The sequence below is a fragment of the Pezoporus wallicus genome, unplaced genomic scaffold, assembly GCF_028554395.1.
Source record: "Pezoporus wallicus isolate ANWC-B61680 ecotype Strahan unplaced genomic scaffold, APGP_CSIRO_Pwel_v1 contig_7339, whole genome shotgun sequence".
Lineage (NCBI taxonomy): Eukaryota > Metazoa > Chordata > Aves > Psittaciformes > Psittacidae > Pezoporus > Pezoporus wallicus.
Genome location: NW_026636333.1, coordinates 1626963 through 1641510, shown reverse-complemented (window position 1 = coordinate 1641510; position 14548 = coordinate 1626963). Strand labels below are relative to the sequence as shown.

General features: G+C 40.2%; 1 protein-coding gene across 2 annotated transcripts in view; it reads right to left on the bottom strand.

The window, feature by feature from the left end:
• ALK (ALK receptor tyrosine kinase) overlaps positions 1-14548 on the bottom strand; it is a 311567-nt gene that overhangs the window by 43281 nt on the left and 253738 nt on the right. For both annotated transcript variants that reach the window (XM_057400067.1, XM_057400065.1), the window contains 3 exons: positions 11578-11747; positions 2085-2179; positions 721-864 (listed from right to left, as the gene is read on the bottom strand). In XM_057400067.1, the coding sequence (XP_057256050.1) occupies positions 721-864; positions 2085-2179; positions 11578-11747 (409 nt within the window). The remainder of the gene's footprint in view (positions 1-720; positions 865-2084; positions 2180-11577; positions 11748-14548) is intronic.

Below are 14548 nucleotides of genomic sequence, written 5' to 3'. Positions count from 1 at the left end.
GGGTGGTATTCCAAATTGGCAGGTAGCTAGCTAGCCCTAAGTGAGGAGAAACAGCTGCACGCAGTGCTGAGGGTGTTCCAGGCCAGATTGGACAGGGCTTGGACCAACCTGGTCTAGTGCAAGGTGTCCCTGACTGTGGCAGGGGTGGAAATGGATGATATTTAAGGTCCCTTCCAACCCAAACTATTCTGTTATTCTATGAAATAACACTGACCATAAACCGCTGACATTTCTTAGTAAAAATCATTTTTTTTCAAAAAAAAATTCCAGTGTTGTACTCTTCCAAATGGGCAATGAAAATCTTACCGAAAAAGTGAAGCTATGTTATTTCAAACCAAGTCCATATTAACTAGATACGGGTGTTCAGGTTACTTCATGCTGGACTCAGCCAATTTGGACACTTTGCTTTCATTCCTGTTTATTCTTATATGACCACAACACTAAACAAACCTGTCTTACAGTTTAAAGCAATTTTTACTTCATGAAGAGGCTCCCTGTGGTTCTTTCACCAGCTTGCAAGCAAAATCCAACCTACAGTAAACAGCAAAAGGCAATTGCTTTCTAGATCTTGTTTTGTTTGTAAGGGACTTGGAAAAAGCTCTGAACAAAGGCTTTGGTAAAAAAAAAAGTATTAAAAGAATCACATTGCATTTAGCCACATATAACTAAATCTATTCTAGTTGGAAGCCTCTGAAAATCCTTCACAGGCCAGACAATTACCTGCTGGACCCGAAACAGGGGCAGTGCTGAGCTGGAGATTTCCCAGCAGCTTTTGTTCCCATCCAAACTTCTTCTGGCCACCTCTACCAGTGAGCAAATTGCTTGAGTCTGCAGGGGTACCTCGAGGAGTCTTCTCTCCACTGACTAGAAAACAAGAAGTTAGAGGTTGGTTTATCATTGAGGACGGCTGAGTCAGTATGTACCACAAAACTGAAGCTAAATTAAGGGCTCAGGCTTCTCTGCTACGAATAAGAGCCTGGCCTGCAGTCACAGGCTGTAACACTACTAAAAGGACAGACTGACTTTCTGTTGCTGTATGGGGACTGTGACAAAAGAAATATAAACAGGAATGAGCTGTGGGTAAACCAGCAAGTGAATGAAGATACAAAGCAGGAGTACAAAATACAATCTTTAGCAACTGTTAGAAAGTTTCTTTCTTAGCTAGCAAAAGTATGTGCAACCTTTTTTAATTATAGCCTAATTTTCAGGAGTCTTTAGAATACTGGAACCTGAGGTACATTGTACTTCTGCACAGAAACTAAGAGGTATTACTGCATAAATGGGAAGAGTCATACCCCAGCCAACACCCCTACCCAAGGAAGACGTTTCAAGTGTTCAGAACAGCAATCCTCCAATCCTCATGCAAGTTGTTGGTCTGAGATATACAGTGACACATCACTGAACATATTTACAAATTAAGCAATTCACTGTGAATGAGATTATGAAAGATAAAGCCAGACACAAATGCTCAATAAAGATCTAAATGGGGTGAAATCTGGCAGTAGAGGTATAGACAAAACATATTCTAGAGGCCAGTCAACCACAAAGTCTGGATCAGAATCCAAATTTTTCCCAAGAGAGAGTGGAGATCCAGGTTTCCACTTCAGATTTAAATGTACGTCAGTCCAAATAAAATAACCGTGGTCTAATTTAACTGGAGAATTGTGCCCAGCATTACTGCGAAGTTAGTGTCAATCACAGGATGCGTCTTTTCCTAGCCAGAGTCCAAGTGTCATTCATTTTGATAACTGTCACATAGCAAGCCAGGTCATGTGGAACACTATAATCACAAATTGGCTCCTGCATCAGGCTGGGCAGATAGGTGATGCTACTGTCGCAGCTGGAACTTGACTCTCCCACACCGTATGTCTTACTGCCCACGTACTGCCAAACCTGGAAGCCATTCATTGGTCAGCTCCACTAATAATGTAAGCACAGTTATTTCTGAAACATACCTTTACAATTTCAAGACTCCTTTGAAGATTACACCAACAAATCCTTTCCCCACAGCTTCATCCCCTTTCCAAATTTCAATTACATGAGAAATAAAAGCCAAGTCACTTGCAGATAAAAGGAAAACTTACTTGTTAAATAGCAGTCCAGACTAAGGGAGACATTGTCAAAAGCAATAATGGCATCAGACCCTTCTTCCCATGAAGCGATGATCTGAAACCAAAACCTGCACAGATTGGAAGAACAGGGATTAAATTCTGTTAAAGAGATGAAACCCAGAGCTCTTCACAATTAAAGCAGTTTTAGAATGGGGAAGAAAGGGTTTTCTTTTTTTTTATTAATAATATTAAATTGACAGAGAAAATATCCTCACCAGATCTCAAAGATGATCTGAATGAACCTGTACATTAATATATAGAGACAGAAAGTAGATGCAAATGTGTGTGTATGTGTGAGGACAGAAAATAAAGTCCCCTGGCTTCTGACACACACACACACAAATTCAGGCACCTGAGTGACTTTATTCTCACAAATGATTTACACCCTAAAGTGGTAAGAAAAATAAGTAGGCTCGGGCTCCTGAAGTAATTTGGAGTTTCTAAAAGGAACTGGCAATCAAAGGCTGAAACCAATTTACAAAGTATCTGGTGTTGATCCACCCTCTAGGAAGCAAAGGATATCTAACAGTTCTGGCAGTCACAAAAGAGAGGAACTGACACTATGGGTAGTCCATAGGAAGAACAGAACTCATTATCTTCTTGTAAAAGCTAAGCAGGTTTGCCTTAAATCACTTCCACACTCTCAGCTGGCTTTCGCCAGAAGTTCTGCCACTTGTATGTTACCAGAAGAAAGATCACTGTAAATTCACCCTCAGTGATATTACAAGTCAACAGGAAGAGCAAAAATAACCAACAACAAAATATTTCAAATGTGATAGTATATTGACCATGCATTAAGTTAATGCACTCGTGGATTTAGATTTTCTCGTAGCTTAGCAAGTTCATGTTCTCCTGATGCATATCTGCCACATAAAATCATAATATTCTGCTTAGGAAGGAGAACAATTTCTAAAAGCAGCCAACCATGGCCCTGAAGTCATGCTGAGAAGTTGCATCAAGACTATAAAAACATGGAACTATTACATGCTGTAGACCAAGCTGCAAGAGAACACAACATACTATTTAAAACTCATTCTCTGTTTTATCTTGATGTTTTACACCAGGAGAAGCTAAGCCATTCACGGGTCTCTTTAATGTAGATCTATTGCTGATGGTTCCCACTCCGTCTTCTAGATAGAAACATTCAGCCAGAAATTGAATTCTTGCATGTGTTCCAGTTTAGACAAGAAACTGACGACAGAACAAGGTATTTTTGAGGGGCAGCCCTGTTTATTTAAATAGGCTGTAGAAATCCTGTCCCTTTACTGCAGCAAGCATCTAAACACGAGCAGGTTTTTTCAATTCTCACAGACTCTAGTCCTTCATTCACAGTGCTGGATCCAAAACACTTTCTGCTTCTGCAACTGGTGCTCTTGCTAAGCTATAGATGGACACACAGTCAGAAAAGCTGACCCAACCAAAGCAAAAACTTCAACAGAAAACCCTCTTGACAACCCCTGGAAGGTGCAAAGGGTTTAGAACTGAACACGGTCCACCTACAGCAGAGAAGAGTTGATGTGGTTACTATGTTCCTCCTGCTTTACTTCTGCTAAAGCAAAACAATGATACTTCAATACTGAAATTTCTTGCTCTCTGGAGATATATGGGGAGATATTCAGGGAGATATTCCTAGAACTGACTTTTTATGTTCTAACAATATGAGCAGCTGCTACAAAAAAGCAGGTGATTGACATAAAGAACAGTGAATAGGGTGATGGAAGAATATCCCTAGCACCAAAGGAAACTCCAAATAGCAGAACATTATTTTCATTGCTAAATGATCTGTCTTGATCAATTCAAAAAGTGGCTTCATCCCAACAAATCTGAAGATCAAAAAAATCTATTGTTTGCCTTCTCAATTCATACAAAGTCTGACACTGCCAGAAACCTCACAGTTCTTATTTAGTACCTGAAACCCATTCTGGGTATGTCTAGGAGGAAAACTGGAAGGAATGTAAAATCCTTGGATGTTGAACTGATTTCCAATTACACTGGCTGTTCCCCTTGCCTCCTCCTCATTTGCTGCACAGCTGACATCCCATAACACTTCAACTGAAATTACAAGCATAAACATAAGCTCTTCAGTTCCAGACATGCCATGTGAGTCTTAAACAGAAGCTGTTGGACAGACAAAGTGGGCTCTGATCTACTGTAAGTTACTGTGCCAGCAGCAGAGATGAATCATACGTGAAACAGGTCCTGAACCACCAGAGGTCCCAGTTTGGTATGTTATGGAGAACCAGGACCTACATAACTCTAAACTACAGGCCACAGCTCAGTAGAAGCTTCTCCCTCCCTGTTGTGTGCTACTGAAAGCTCCAGGAAAAGGTAAGATTCAGCTTACAGTTGGCTGTATCTGAAAATCGATGTCCTGCACACAGTGAATGTTGGTGCTACATTGAAGGGTCTACTGGAACTGACTCTCTGATGTTCATCCTGTTTCCTGGGGATGCACACTAAATGCCACTTGGAGATGTGCACATTTTGATGTGTATTTACTTCTGTGAAATGCTAAAGGTTGGGAAATGAATTACAAAGACATAAGCAGTTCCTCCACATCAGCTTTTCCCTCCACTTCTGCAGACTCTTATCTCAGGTTGCATAAAAGAGACATACTTCTTCAAAGACTACTGTGCACCTTCTTTGTACCTGCAGGCAACTAAATACTTATGAAAACGGCTTCAGGCAATTTCCTTGGCAGAACCTAAGCTTCATGCCCCAAGGTGTTATCCTTTGATGCACTGCTCCTGTCATACCTCTTCAGACAATAAAGGATTGTTCTTAGGGGAATTACCAGCCCCTGAGAACAGACAAGCATGATACAAACCAGGATTTCTGTCACCGAAGGGAGTGCTATCTAACATGTCCATATAAAAACACAATAAATTGCTTTCTACTTTTATTTCAGTTCAATCAAGTTAAAAGACAGCCTTGCTGATTTCACCTGCAGGAACACTGGGACCAGAACACTTGAGAAGTTGCCTGAAGTTCACCAGGGATGAAAAAAACGACAGAAATGCTTCCAAAATACAAAACCCAAAGGAATGTTAAACACTGTTAGGACCATCAGTGCTGCCCTGGTTGCCTATTGATCTGATTTTTTTTCTTTACACAAATGCAGTTCTAGTACAAACATTCTCTTGAGACCAGCATTTCTTCAACAAATAGTTCATCATTTTCCCTTCTCCAGTTTAATGTCACTATTCATTTAGAAATATAATGCCTTTCAAATCCCACTGAAACCAGATCATCAGTTAGCCAACATTTTAATCATTAGCTTTGGTGGTTTTAGCTTAATGGGCTAATTAAGGGAAATTTAATCAAAACTGAAGATTGAAATGTCACACATCAGTGAGATGGAAAAGAGCCCCACAATCTCATTACCTTGCCCCCTCCATTACTTTTTTTTTCTGCTTGATCCCTGAAATCAGTGAAACAACTCCCACTGACTTTGGTGGACGGCGATAGTGAAACACCAGAAGCACCTTACTGCAGTGATTTGGTGTAATGCTGGAGGTGACAGAGTCTCACATATACTTTTGCACAAATAGAAACATAAAATAGTTTGGGTTGGAAGAGACCTTAATATCATCGAGTTCCAACCCCCTTCCACTCAACCAGGTTGCTCCAAGCCCCATCCAGCCTGGCCTTGAACACTGCTAGGGATGGAGCAGCCACAGCTTCTCTGGGCAACCTGTGCCAGTGCCTCATCATGCTCACAGTGAAGAATTTCTGCCTTATATCTATCTAACCTAAATCTCCCCTGTTTATGTTTGAACCTATTACCCCCCTTGTCCTATCACTACAGTTCCTTTAAAAAGAGTCCCTCTTGGCATCCTTGTAGGGCCCCTTCAGATACTGGAAGGCTGCTATGAGGTCTCCATCAAAGCAGGGTGAGATAACTACACATCTAGGACTTCAAATTGCACCTGTTCAGCACAGATACTTGTCTACAGCACTTTGGAAACATATTCACTACAAACACAAATGTTCTGTAGATGATCCATGTTAGTGGACGTTCATGGAAGAGTATTTCTGAAGGTAATTCTATAGAATCAGCAAACTTACTGCTGGCAAGTCTGTCATGAATTTGTTGCTTAATAAATCTCAGCAACTTCCTTAACATGGAATCCAAATCCTGATCAGGTAGGCCTGTGTTTGCAAGCTAGATTTCTTCACAAGAATGAAAATACAGCTGTGAAAGGCTTTAATAGCTTGGCTAGTCAAAAAATCATTACTTGAGGACTGGTGGGAATTACTTATCTGTTTCTTCTTTTGCCCTATTTGACCCTAGGAGCACAGCTATAAAAAAATTCCTTAGATGTATGACAATTGGGAAGTACAAGTTACATCCCACAGGGTTGAGTGTCGGCCAACCTGTGAATGCAACTCATACAAACATCAGAACATCAGCTCAGCTGTCTGAAGGATACAAGTTCTAGAGAAATTCAAAAACCTCCCAGGGGTGACTACTGATCAAATTATTTCAGAGTCACAGATAAGAAGTGCTATCAAAGGCATAACCAATAAGCTTTTCTGAGTTTGTTTCTTTAAATTTCTTTGTGAATGTAAATTTCTTTGTGAAATTTAAATCCAGATGAACAGTTCCTTGAAAGGCAGGACCAAGGACATTCCAACTCAGTTTGAGCTGACAGAAGTGGGATACATCAAAGCTTCTGGGCTATAATCTTCCCCATTCCTTAGGATCGTTATATTTCAGACCAGTCAGTATTTGAGCTTCATCATATCATCCTGGGTTTTCTGTTCAGTTGGGTCTTTTTGCTTATTTATTTTTTAGTTGCTCCTAACAGAAGACTGGTTCCCCCCACAATATCTAGGCTTATTTATACAGGGAAATAATAGAGGTAAAAATATGAAAAGACATCTACAGTTATGTTAGTATAGCCTCCATGAGGACAAACTGGTTTACTTATGTCACCTATCCTTAGGTCTTCACTGAACAGAAATAATCAACTTCTAGGTGTATTATATCCTCCTCTAGAGGGAAATAGAAACTATTCCTGAAGACCTCAGCAAGCCAATTTTGTGTAAATTCTGCAGCTCCCTCCCTTCAGTAACAACTCTAAATTCCACCTCAATATTGTCCCTGGCTCATACAGACAGTTCAGGTTTCCATTAACCACTCAGGTAGCTGTCTTCATGCCATTATTTTAGAAAGGCTTATATAATATTTTTTTTTCTGTTTTATCATAAAGATAGGGATTATTAACCAAGCTTGAACGTAATCTCCTCTGTACTTAATCCCCCATGCAGTGACACAATCACAGCATGCCTGTACGTACAGATCCCATTTCCTAACTTGTAATGTTTTGCCTCTGATGGAACTGATTTCTCTGTCTACCTAACTAGGATAATTATGACTGAACCTGCTTGAGACTGAGGCACTTACCAAATGGAGAACTTTCAGGTCACTAACCCTTATTTCATTCAGGTTCCCATTAACTTCTCTGTTACAAATGACACATTGTTAGCGTCACTTCACAAAGGAATACTTACTATTTGGGATAAAAGACATACTTAGGTGGAATGAGATTATTTGTAGCAATATAAGCATGTTAACTAAACTCACAGTGACAGAAATGCTATGCAGGAAGTTACTTAATAGCTAGTAATAAAGGATGAGATTCAAAGGTGTTTTAAAGGTATTATTAAAGGCAACCATGCAGAATAGATACATGTACAAAATCTGTCACAGGTACTCTGCTCACACCGTCACCAAAACTCCCTTTTTCAGATGAACAGAACAGCCAACAGCAGAATATTTCAGAAGGAGGACATTGGCCGACATAGTTAATACTACACAGCAGAAGAGGAGTGATATGGGTATCAAAGTCTCACTTGCTTTTAACAAATGTGGGACCATGTCAAGAGCAATGCAGGCTAGGCTTGTAGGATGAGTATAAGAAGAAAGAATAAAGAGATCTGGGCGTAGATGTGACCACTTAATGTATACCTGTACATGGAGAAACATATCTAACTTGTATGAAGGGTCCCTGTTCCTTCAAGGCAGAATGGGAACAAAGGTCAGGAATAACAGGAGTCAAACAAGCCTCTGCTTATAAAATGTTGCCAAGAACATTTCATTTCTTTTTCTTCCTTCACGAAAAACATGATGCCCAGAAACTTACTAGTTATTTCTTATTAGAAAGAAAATCTGAAAGGAGCTGTCAGAGAGAGACAGAGCAATGCAAGAAGAAATTACTAGACAAGAAGAGTTCTTAGCCACAGCTGGTAGGAACACAGCAGAGGGGTACAATTATGAGACAACTACTTTTTACTGCAGCAATGAGCTAGAGGGTCCCCAGCTGCTTTGGCTGCCATTTGGATAGGAGCTGCTGTAGAAGCAGGGTTCTGTTTGCTCTTGCTGTCACATCCCCATGACTATATAATTACTAAAATTTAAACTCACATTACTTACTACCTAAAAACATATGTATAAAAAAAGCAAGCCCAAACTACCAACTACAACAGAGCTTTCAAGACTCCATTTCTTACTTGCATTTCTGTGAAGCTGAAAAAGAACAACCCTCAACAGGTTCATCACTTATAATTGGAAAACAAATAGTAATTTTTCATCAAGTACAACCATTTTACCATAATGGGGTGCTTTACACTACCCTCAACCCAAATATTTTAGCACTGCATTAATGTAAATTCCATTAAGTAAGAAGACCAATTCTCTATGCAGATTATCATCTGCCAAACAAAGCAGAGCAAGGATTGTTAGCTCACGCTGAGTGCGTTTAAGTGGCAAGTTAAAATACAGCACCTCTGGTAGGTCTTTTGTCTCTGGTAGGCACAATCCAGCAGTTCAAGGAGCTCTTGCCCCAGAGTGGCTTCTTTAATTGTAGCTGCTTTGATGGCATATCCTTCACCAGCCTTTGCCCATCCTCACCCCCCCCACAAAAGAGAGCCTTGGGAATTGGGTTACAGCTCTGGTAATCCACACACCACATGAGCTGACTCTCCAAACTGTTTTGACAACACATTCCAGAGAAAGGAAGGATAGCTAACTTTGGGAAGATGCATAAAGCCAGAACTTCAGACTTTTTTAAGTCCACACAGAAAAGGTAAGACCTCACTCAGGATCAAATTGCAACTGGATTCTTTGATATGGATCAAATGGGAGAAAAGAAGACAATATTCTCCTCATTTTACTCTTGGAAATTAAGCATGTGTCCAGGGTTGCCCAGGCTACTGCAGTGCTAGACATCCAACATCCCTCAGTGCCAATTTTGCTTCTTTGTCATACTTCTCCCTCCTTTCTGTTCCTGCCAATTCACCTGAAATGTTCTAGCTGTGGTTTTCTGCCAAAATACAATTTCCCCCCAACAGCCGAAGGGATATAAAACATTTAAGAAATATCTGTTTCTAAAGATAGAGCTGATCTAATTTCTTGGAAGTCTTCCTAATGATTCTTTGAAGTGCTATAAGCCAAACATGGAAATTATGGCCAAGCAGCTTCTGAACAAGCAAGCTTTTAAGCAGTTTCATAGCATATTATCTTGTCATTAATAAAACTTCTCATTCAGCTTCCCAATCACAATGGAACATGCTTTAATTTTTGTGGAACTGGTGCACTGGTATTCTTTATTCAAGAGCTTTACTTCTGTGAAGTGATTTAAACATTCAGCTCCTCCTGTAGGAATATCTGCAGTATCATGCTGCTTCTAACACAGACCCTCACAGCTACTGACACGGGAACTGATCAGGAAAAGAGAGACACAGCAAGCTTTTAGCAACACCAGCACTTCGTTCACATCAATTAAATACTTCTTACAGTTCAGCAAAACTGCCATTTATCTCCAAAGTTCATTCACTGCAGCCTCCCCAGCACCATTTCAGTGTACCCTTCCACAGAGTTCCCTCCTAACTTACACATCAGTCCATATTTCCTAAGAAGCAGGTTTTGAGATAGTGAAAAAAACACCTGCAGCATTTCCAAGTCTCACAGGAAATTTCTTCCTACTCAGGGAAGACTGGTTTCAACTAAATGAATCTTAAAAAAAAATAACCATTAAACAGTGCATTTTTTGTGAATAAATGAGGAGAAAAACTTTGCAAGAGACACCAGGACTTCAAAGATTTTCTTGCTTATGTCTTAATCTCCATCAAGCTCCCTTTCCTCAGTGAACCCAGCTGGCTTTCTCTGTAAGTAATGGGAATTAAGGGTGGCAGCATCTCATACAGATAGTCAGCACCATGGTATCAGCTGAATCTATGATTCCACATGAACCACTCCTAGCCCAGCTCCTAAGATCAAAGTATTCTCTGCCTTACTGTGCAACCAGGGAGAATTTAAAGGAAAGCAACAGTAGGAGTACAGAGTCATTCGGGCACAAAACATTTCTCTGCAACATCAGGAAAGAAACTGCGTAAATAATAATGGCAGAATATGCCATTCTTCAAAGGAAACACCACTGAAGGGAAAGAAGCAACCAGAAATGGTATTTCAACAGTGACTGCACAATAAGCCTAATGCTAGTATTTTTTAAATATCTGAAGTGCACATATTAATTATACATTCAGGACTGAAGTATCAGCAGTGTCCTTGTTGTATCTGTAGCCTACGTGCATTCCCAAGAGCCAGGAAGATAAAAGACATATAGTATTTGTTCAAACTTCTTATGAGGCAAACTATCACTTAATGAAATCCATTATTTCTAGGGCACAAATTTCCAAAAAGACAAAGGTCACCAGTGGTGATGACACAGCTTGTAGATGCGTCTTACAGCCTAAGGGCCAGGGCAGCAGGAGGTGAAGTATGTCTCTGTCTTCTCTATAAACCCCGTAAGCCAGAACACACACAAAAAGTAAACCATGAACAAGAGTGTTCCCTTAAAGCTGACTTGTAAGACACAGCTAAAACAACACTCTAAATAAGCATATGCTACCAGATAAATCTTTTATGCTTAAAGCCAGAATACAGTCACAACTGAGAAAGCCCTTTATTAAGCTAAGCCTCCTGCTACAGCTAACACAAAGGTGTTCAGATGCATCCTTGTCTGATTTTGCAGCGAGTTCTCCCATCTCTTCCATCCTCACATCTAGACCCACTGAACACTGAGGACTGTGATACCCAGAAGAAAAATCAAATATGAAGCTCACATCCAATTCTAGCAGACCAAATATGAGGCTCAAACACGCTACATAAATCAGAACGTGTGGAGACACAGAAGTTTAAGCACCTTGTTGTAGACTATCCATTGACCCAGCCTGCAAACGAAGACCACCACTCAGGAGTTCTAAAATTAGATGCTTTGCTCTAACTTAACTACTCAGTTATTATCACTCCCCACCCTAACAGAAGATACCTCTCAGGAACAAAGAGCTTCCTCTCCCTGAGGAAACAATTTCCAGGAATGATGTTGGCTATTTTCTTTGACAGGTAGCTAGCAGTGAATGGACTGATCACCATGAAGTAGAATGATGAAAAGACTCATACCTATCCAGTACATCTGGGAGAGGTAAGATCATCCATTGCCATATTCCCAAACCTTCGCTGTAATCTGAATGCCAGAATGTCCGGCTCTGTTCCTTTCCTGTCTTGTTCTCAACCAGCACCAGGGATATATTTCCCAGCAAGACACCTTGGATGAGCCATGACATTCGTAGCTAGAAGAAAGAGAACATACAAAATTAAACATCACATAAACATTATCCAAAAGTTAACAGAATTCCCAACTCTTCTTTCATTTCTTCTTTTTCTAATCACCAAAAAGTTGGTTCTCTCTCCCTTATCTCATGTAATCCTCTTAGAAAACTCCACAGATGTGGAAGCCTGTAATAATTAGTATATGCTATTTCATATTGGAGCTGCTGGTCTTTCTCTTTGGTAAAGTTGAGTCCAAAACATCTTTCACATATGTGTCTGTAATTTTAAAAGGATAAGCTAATACTTCTATCTTGTGCAGTACGAAGATCACACCCTCCCCAAGATGCCACCTAAGAGTTTCAAGTTAAGACTAACAATTTTTTCAGCAATAAACATTTATATTCTGGCAGCAGCAAAACCACAAGGAATAATAGCTGCAATAAGCAGGCACTATTAATAATCACATCCTCATTCCCCAGACACTCTTTTCAAAAATCATCTTTTCCTTACCTCTTTCCAAGTTTCTACAGCCTTTCCAATTAAAGTTCAGTAATAATTAGTATTTTTTATCAATTAAAATACCTGAGGGAACTGCTTTCCCTACCATTTTTGTTACACTTAGTGTAATTGAGTCCATTTCTACGCATTTATCCCTGCATGTAAAATTATTTCATGTAGTTTTCTCATTTTATGACTTTCTCTCCCTCATTGTATGAAAATAAAAAGAATTCTTCAGACATCAGGCTAGTGTCAAAATCCATATTATATTAACATAGTCTTCTCATTTTCTTGGGAAGATGACCTAGCTCTTTGTTGATAATGAGCATAAGTAAAATACACGTATATATATTACATGCAGGAGCTGGGTCTCATCTCAATTAAACAGTAGAGGTGAGAATCCTGAAGGGACATGTTTGTTAAAAGTACATTAAAATTGACTTTTTTTGGACGCAAGAAAGTATTCAACACAGTAGCTAGCATCCATGCATGTTAAAAAACAGCCCTCTGTTTTAACACTTTAAAGCAAACTCTTCAGTCAGGAGGCTAGGAACTGAATTTATATTTCACACAGGAATGCCTGATAACAGTATTTACTTTCTTGCTTTGACAGCACAGACTATTTGTATCCATTTCTCTAGTTCTCTAGATTTTGTTTGCTGTTCCCATCTCATGGTGTATGTCTGTCCTGGCAGTCAAGACAGATTTAGGCATCAAGAGGACAGAAGCATTGCTATTCCTAGCTGATGCTTACAACATCCCAGATAGCCACTGTAATAATCATCAGTACTGATTGTAGGTAAAAAATGTAGTTCACCCCTCTGTCTCCAAAGCTACAAAGACAGCAGTGACTTTGACTACACTGCAAAACTATCACAGAGACTGAAAAATCTAGATGTGGTGGTGTTCTCTCTCGAGTCCAAAACTCAACTGCACTTGCCTGGAGTAATTCCTGGGCCTGTTGCACTGCCAGTGTGTGTGACACAAGCATTGATAAGATGTACAAACTGATATGCAAGTATGGGTCCATGAATCCATTTTGTTACATTATGACCAGACATTCAAGACTGATGGGTAAGGTTTTGAGTGGTTCAGCAAACCATCATAGGGGCCTTCCAAAGCACAGCACTTCTGGTGACCCGAGGCTGCTCAGGTCTGACTACCAGCTCACTCTCATCTTTGGAAAAGCACTTACAGAGTCCCACGTCCATTTCTATAATGACAGTGGAGACCATGGGATGAACTGAGGATTTTCACTTCACAGACACCAGAAAGAAAAAGCAGAGTCAAGCAGGACTGCAAAGAGCTGCTTCAGATACAACACAGCAATGGCTGGGGAAGCAGCCGAGGAGGGCTGAGTTTATGCCTACAAGTTCACCAGAACCAACACTGGTGGAAAAGGCTGCTGACAAATGTTTATGGTGTAGGAGGCTGATGCTTTCAAACTTGCTACTTACACGGCTACTCCTAACTTTTAGTGCACAGTCTTAATGACAGGTGACAATGAAGATGAAAGAACTTGTTGAGCATTTTGTATTTCAAGTGCCTATGAAGTGAGGCTATTGAAATCACAGTGAAAATTGCTCTCCCCTAAACAGTACTGCAATACCTTTCAGACCCACTTAAGTCATTTCTCTTGAGAAAACTGATCAGGACCAAAGATTGTTGGGATTTTTAAATAACTTTGCAATAACAGCAGACATTTAAAGCACTCTATGGCAGGGAAAGCAACTCTTCTTACTCAGAGTCTACATGTGAAGCACTTTTAGGACCCTAACGCCAACTCTACTGTAACGCACTAAGTGAAATTTCTAATACAGGTAAGTTGGACCAACTTCACTGTGCCCTTCTGACTGTTCAAAATTTGAGAGGTAAAGCCCGGAAGCTCCTACCACACAGGAGCTTTCCGACCTCTTCTCTTCTGGAAAAGTGCCAGACTGCAAGAGGCAACATCTACATGGTCAGAAGTGAGAAAAGAGTGAGACTTTGATAGTTATTAACGTAACACCAGAGCAAAAGCTGAAGCAATTGATAAATTGGAATGGATGCCTTTGCACACATGTCAGCTGTTCAAAGGAAAAAAGTAGCTGGCATTAGATGTGGAGATCAGCTCATTGGCAAAGTGCAATATGCATACTCTAATGAACTGGCTCTGAGTGAATCGACTGGCACTGTGTCCAAATGGGCATTTTTGGCTGTGAATTCCAGGGTTTCTAAGCTTCACAGCAGGGCAGTTCAGGCCTTTTCACACCTGCTGAAGTGAACCACAGCAGATGATGGGCTGGATACCATAGTAGAGACATCTGAATGGGGCTGGCATTCA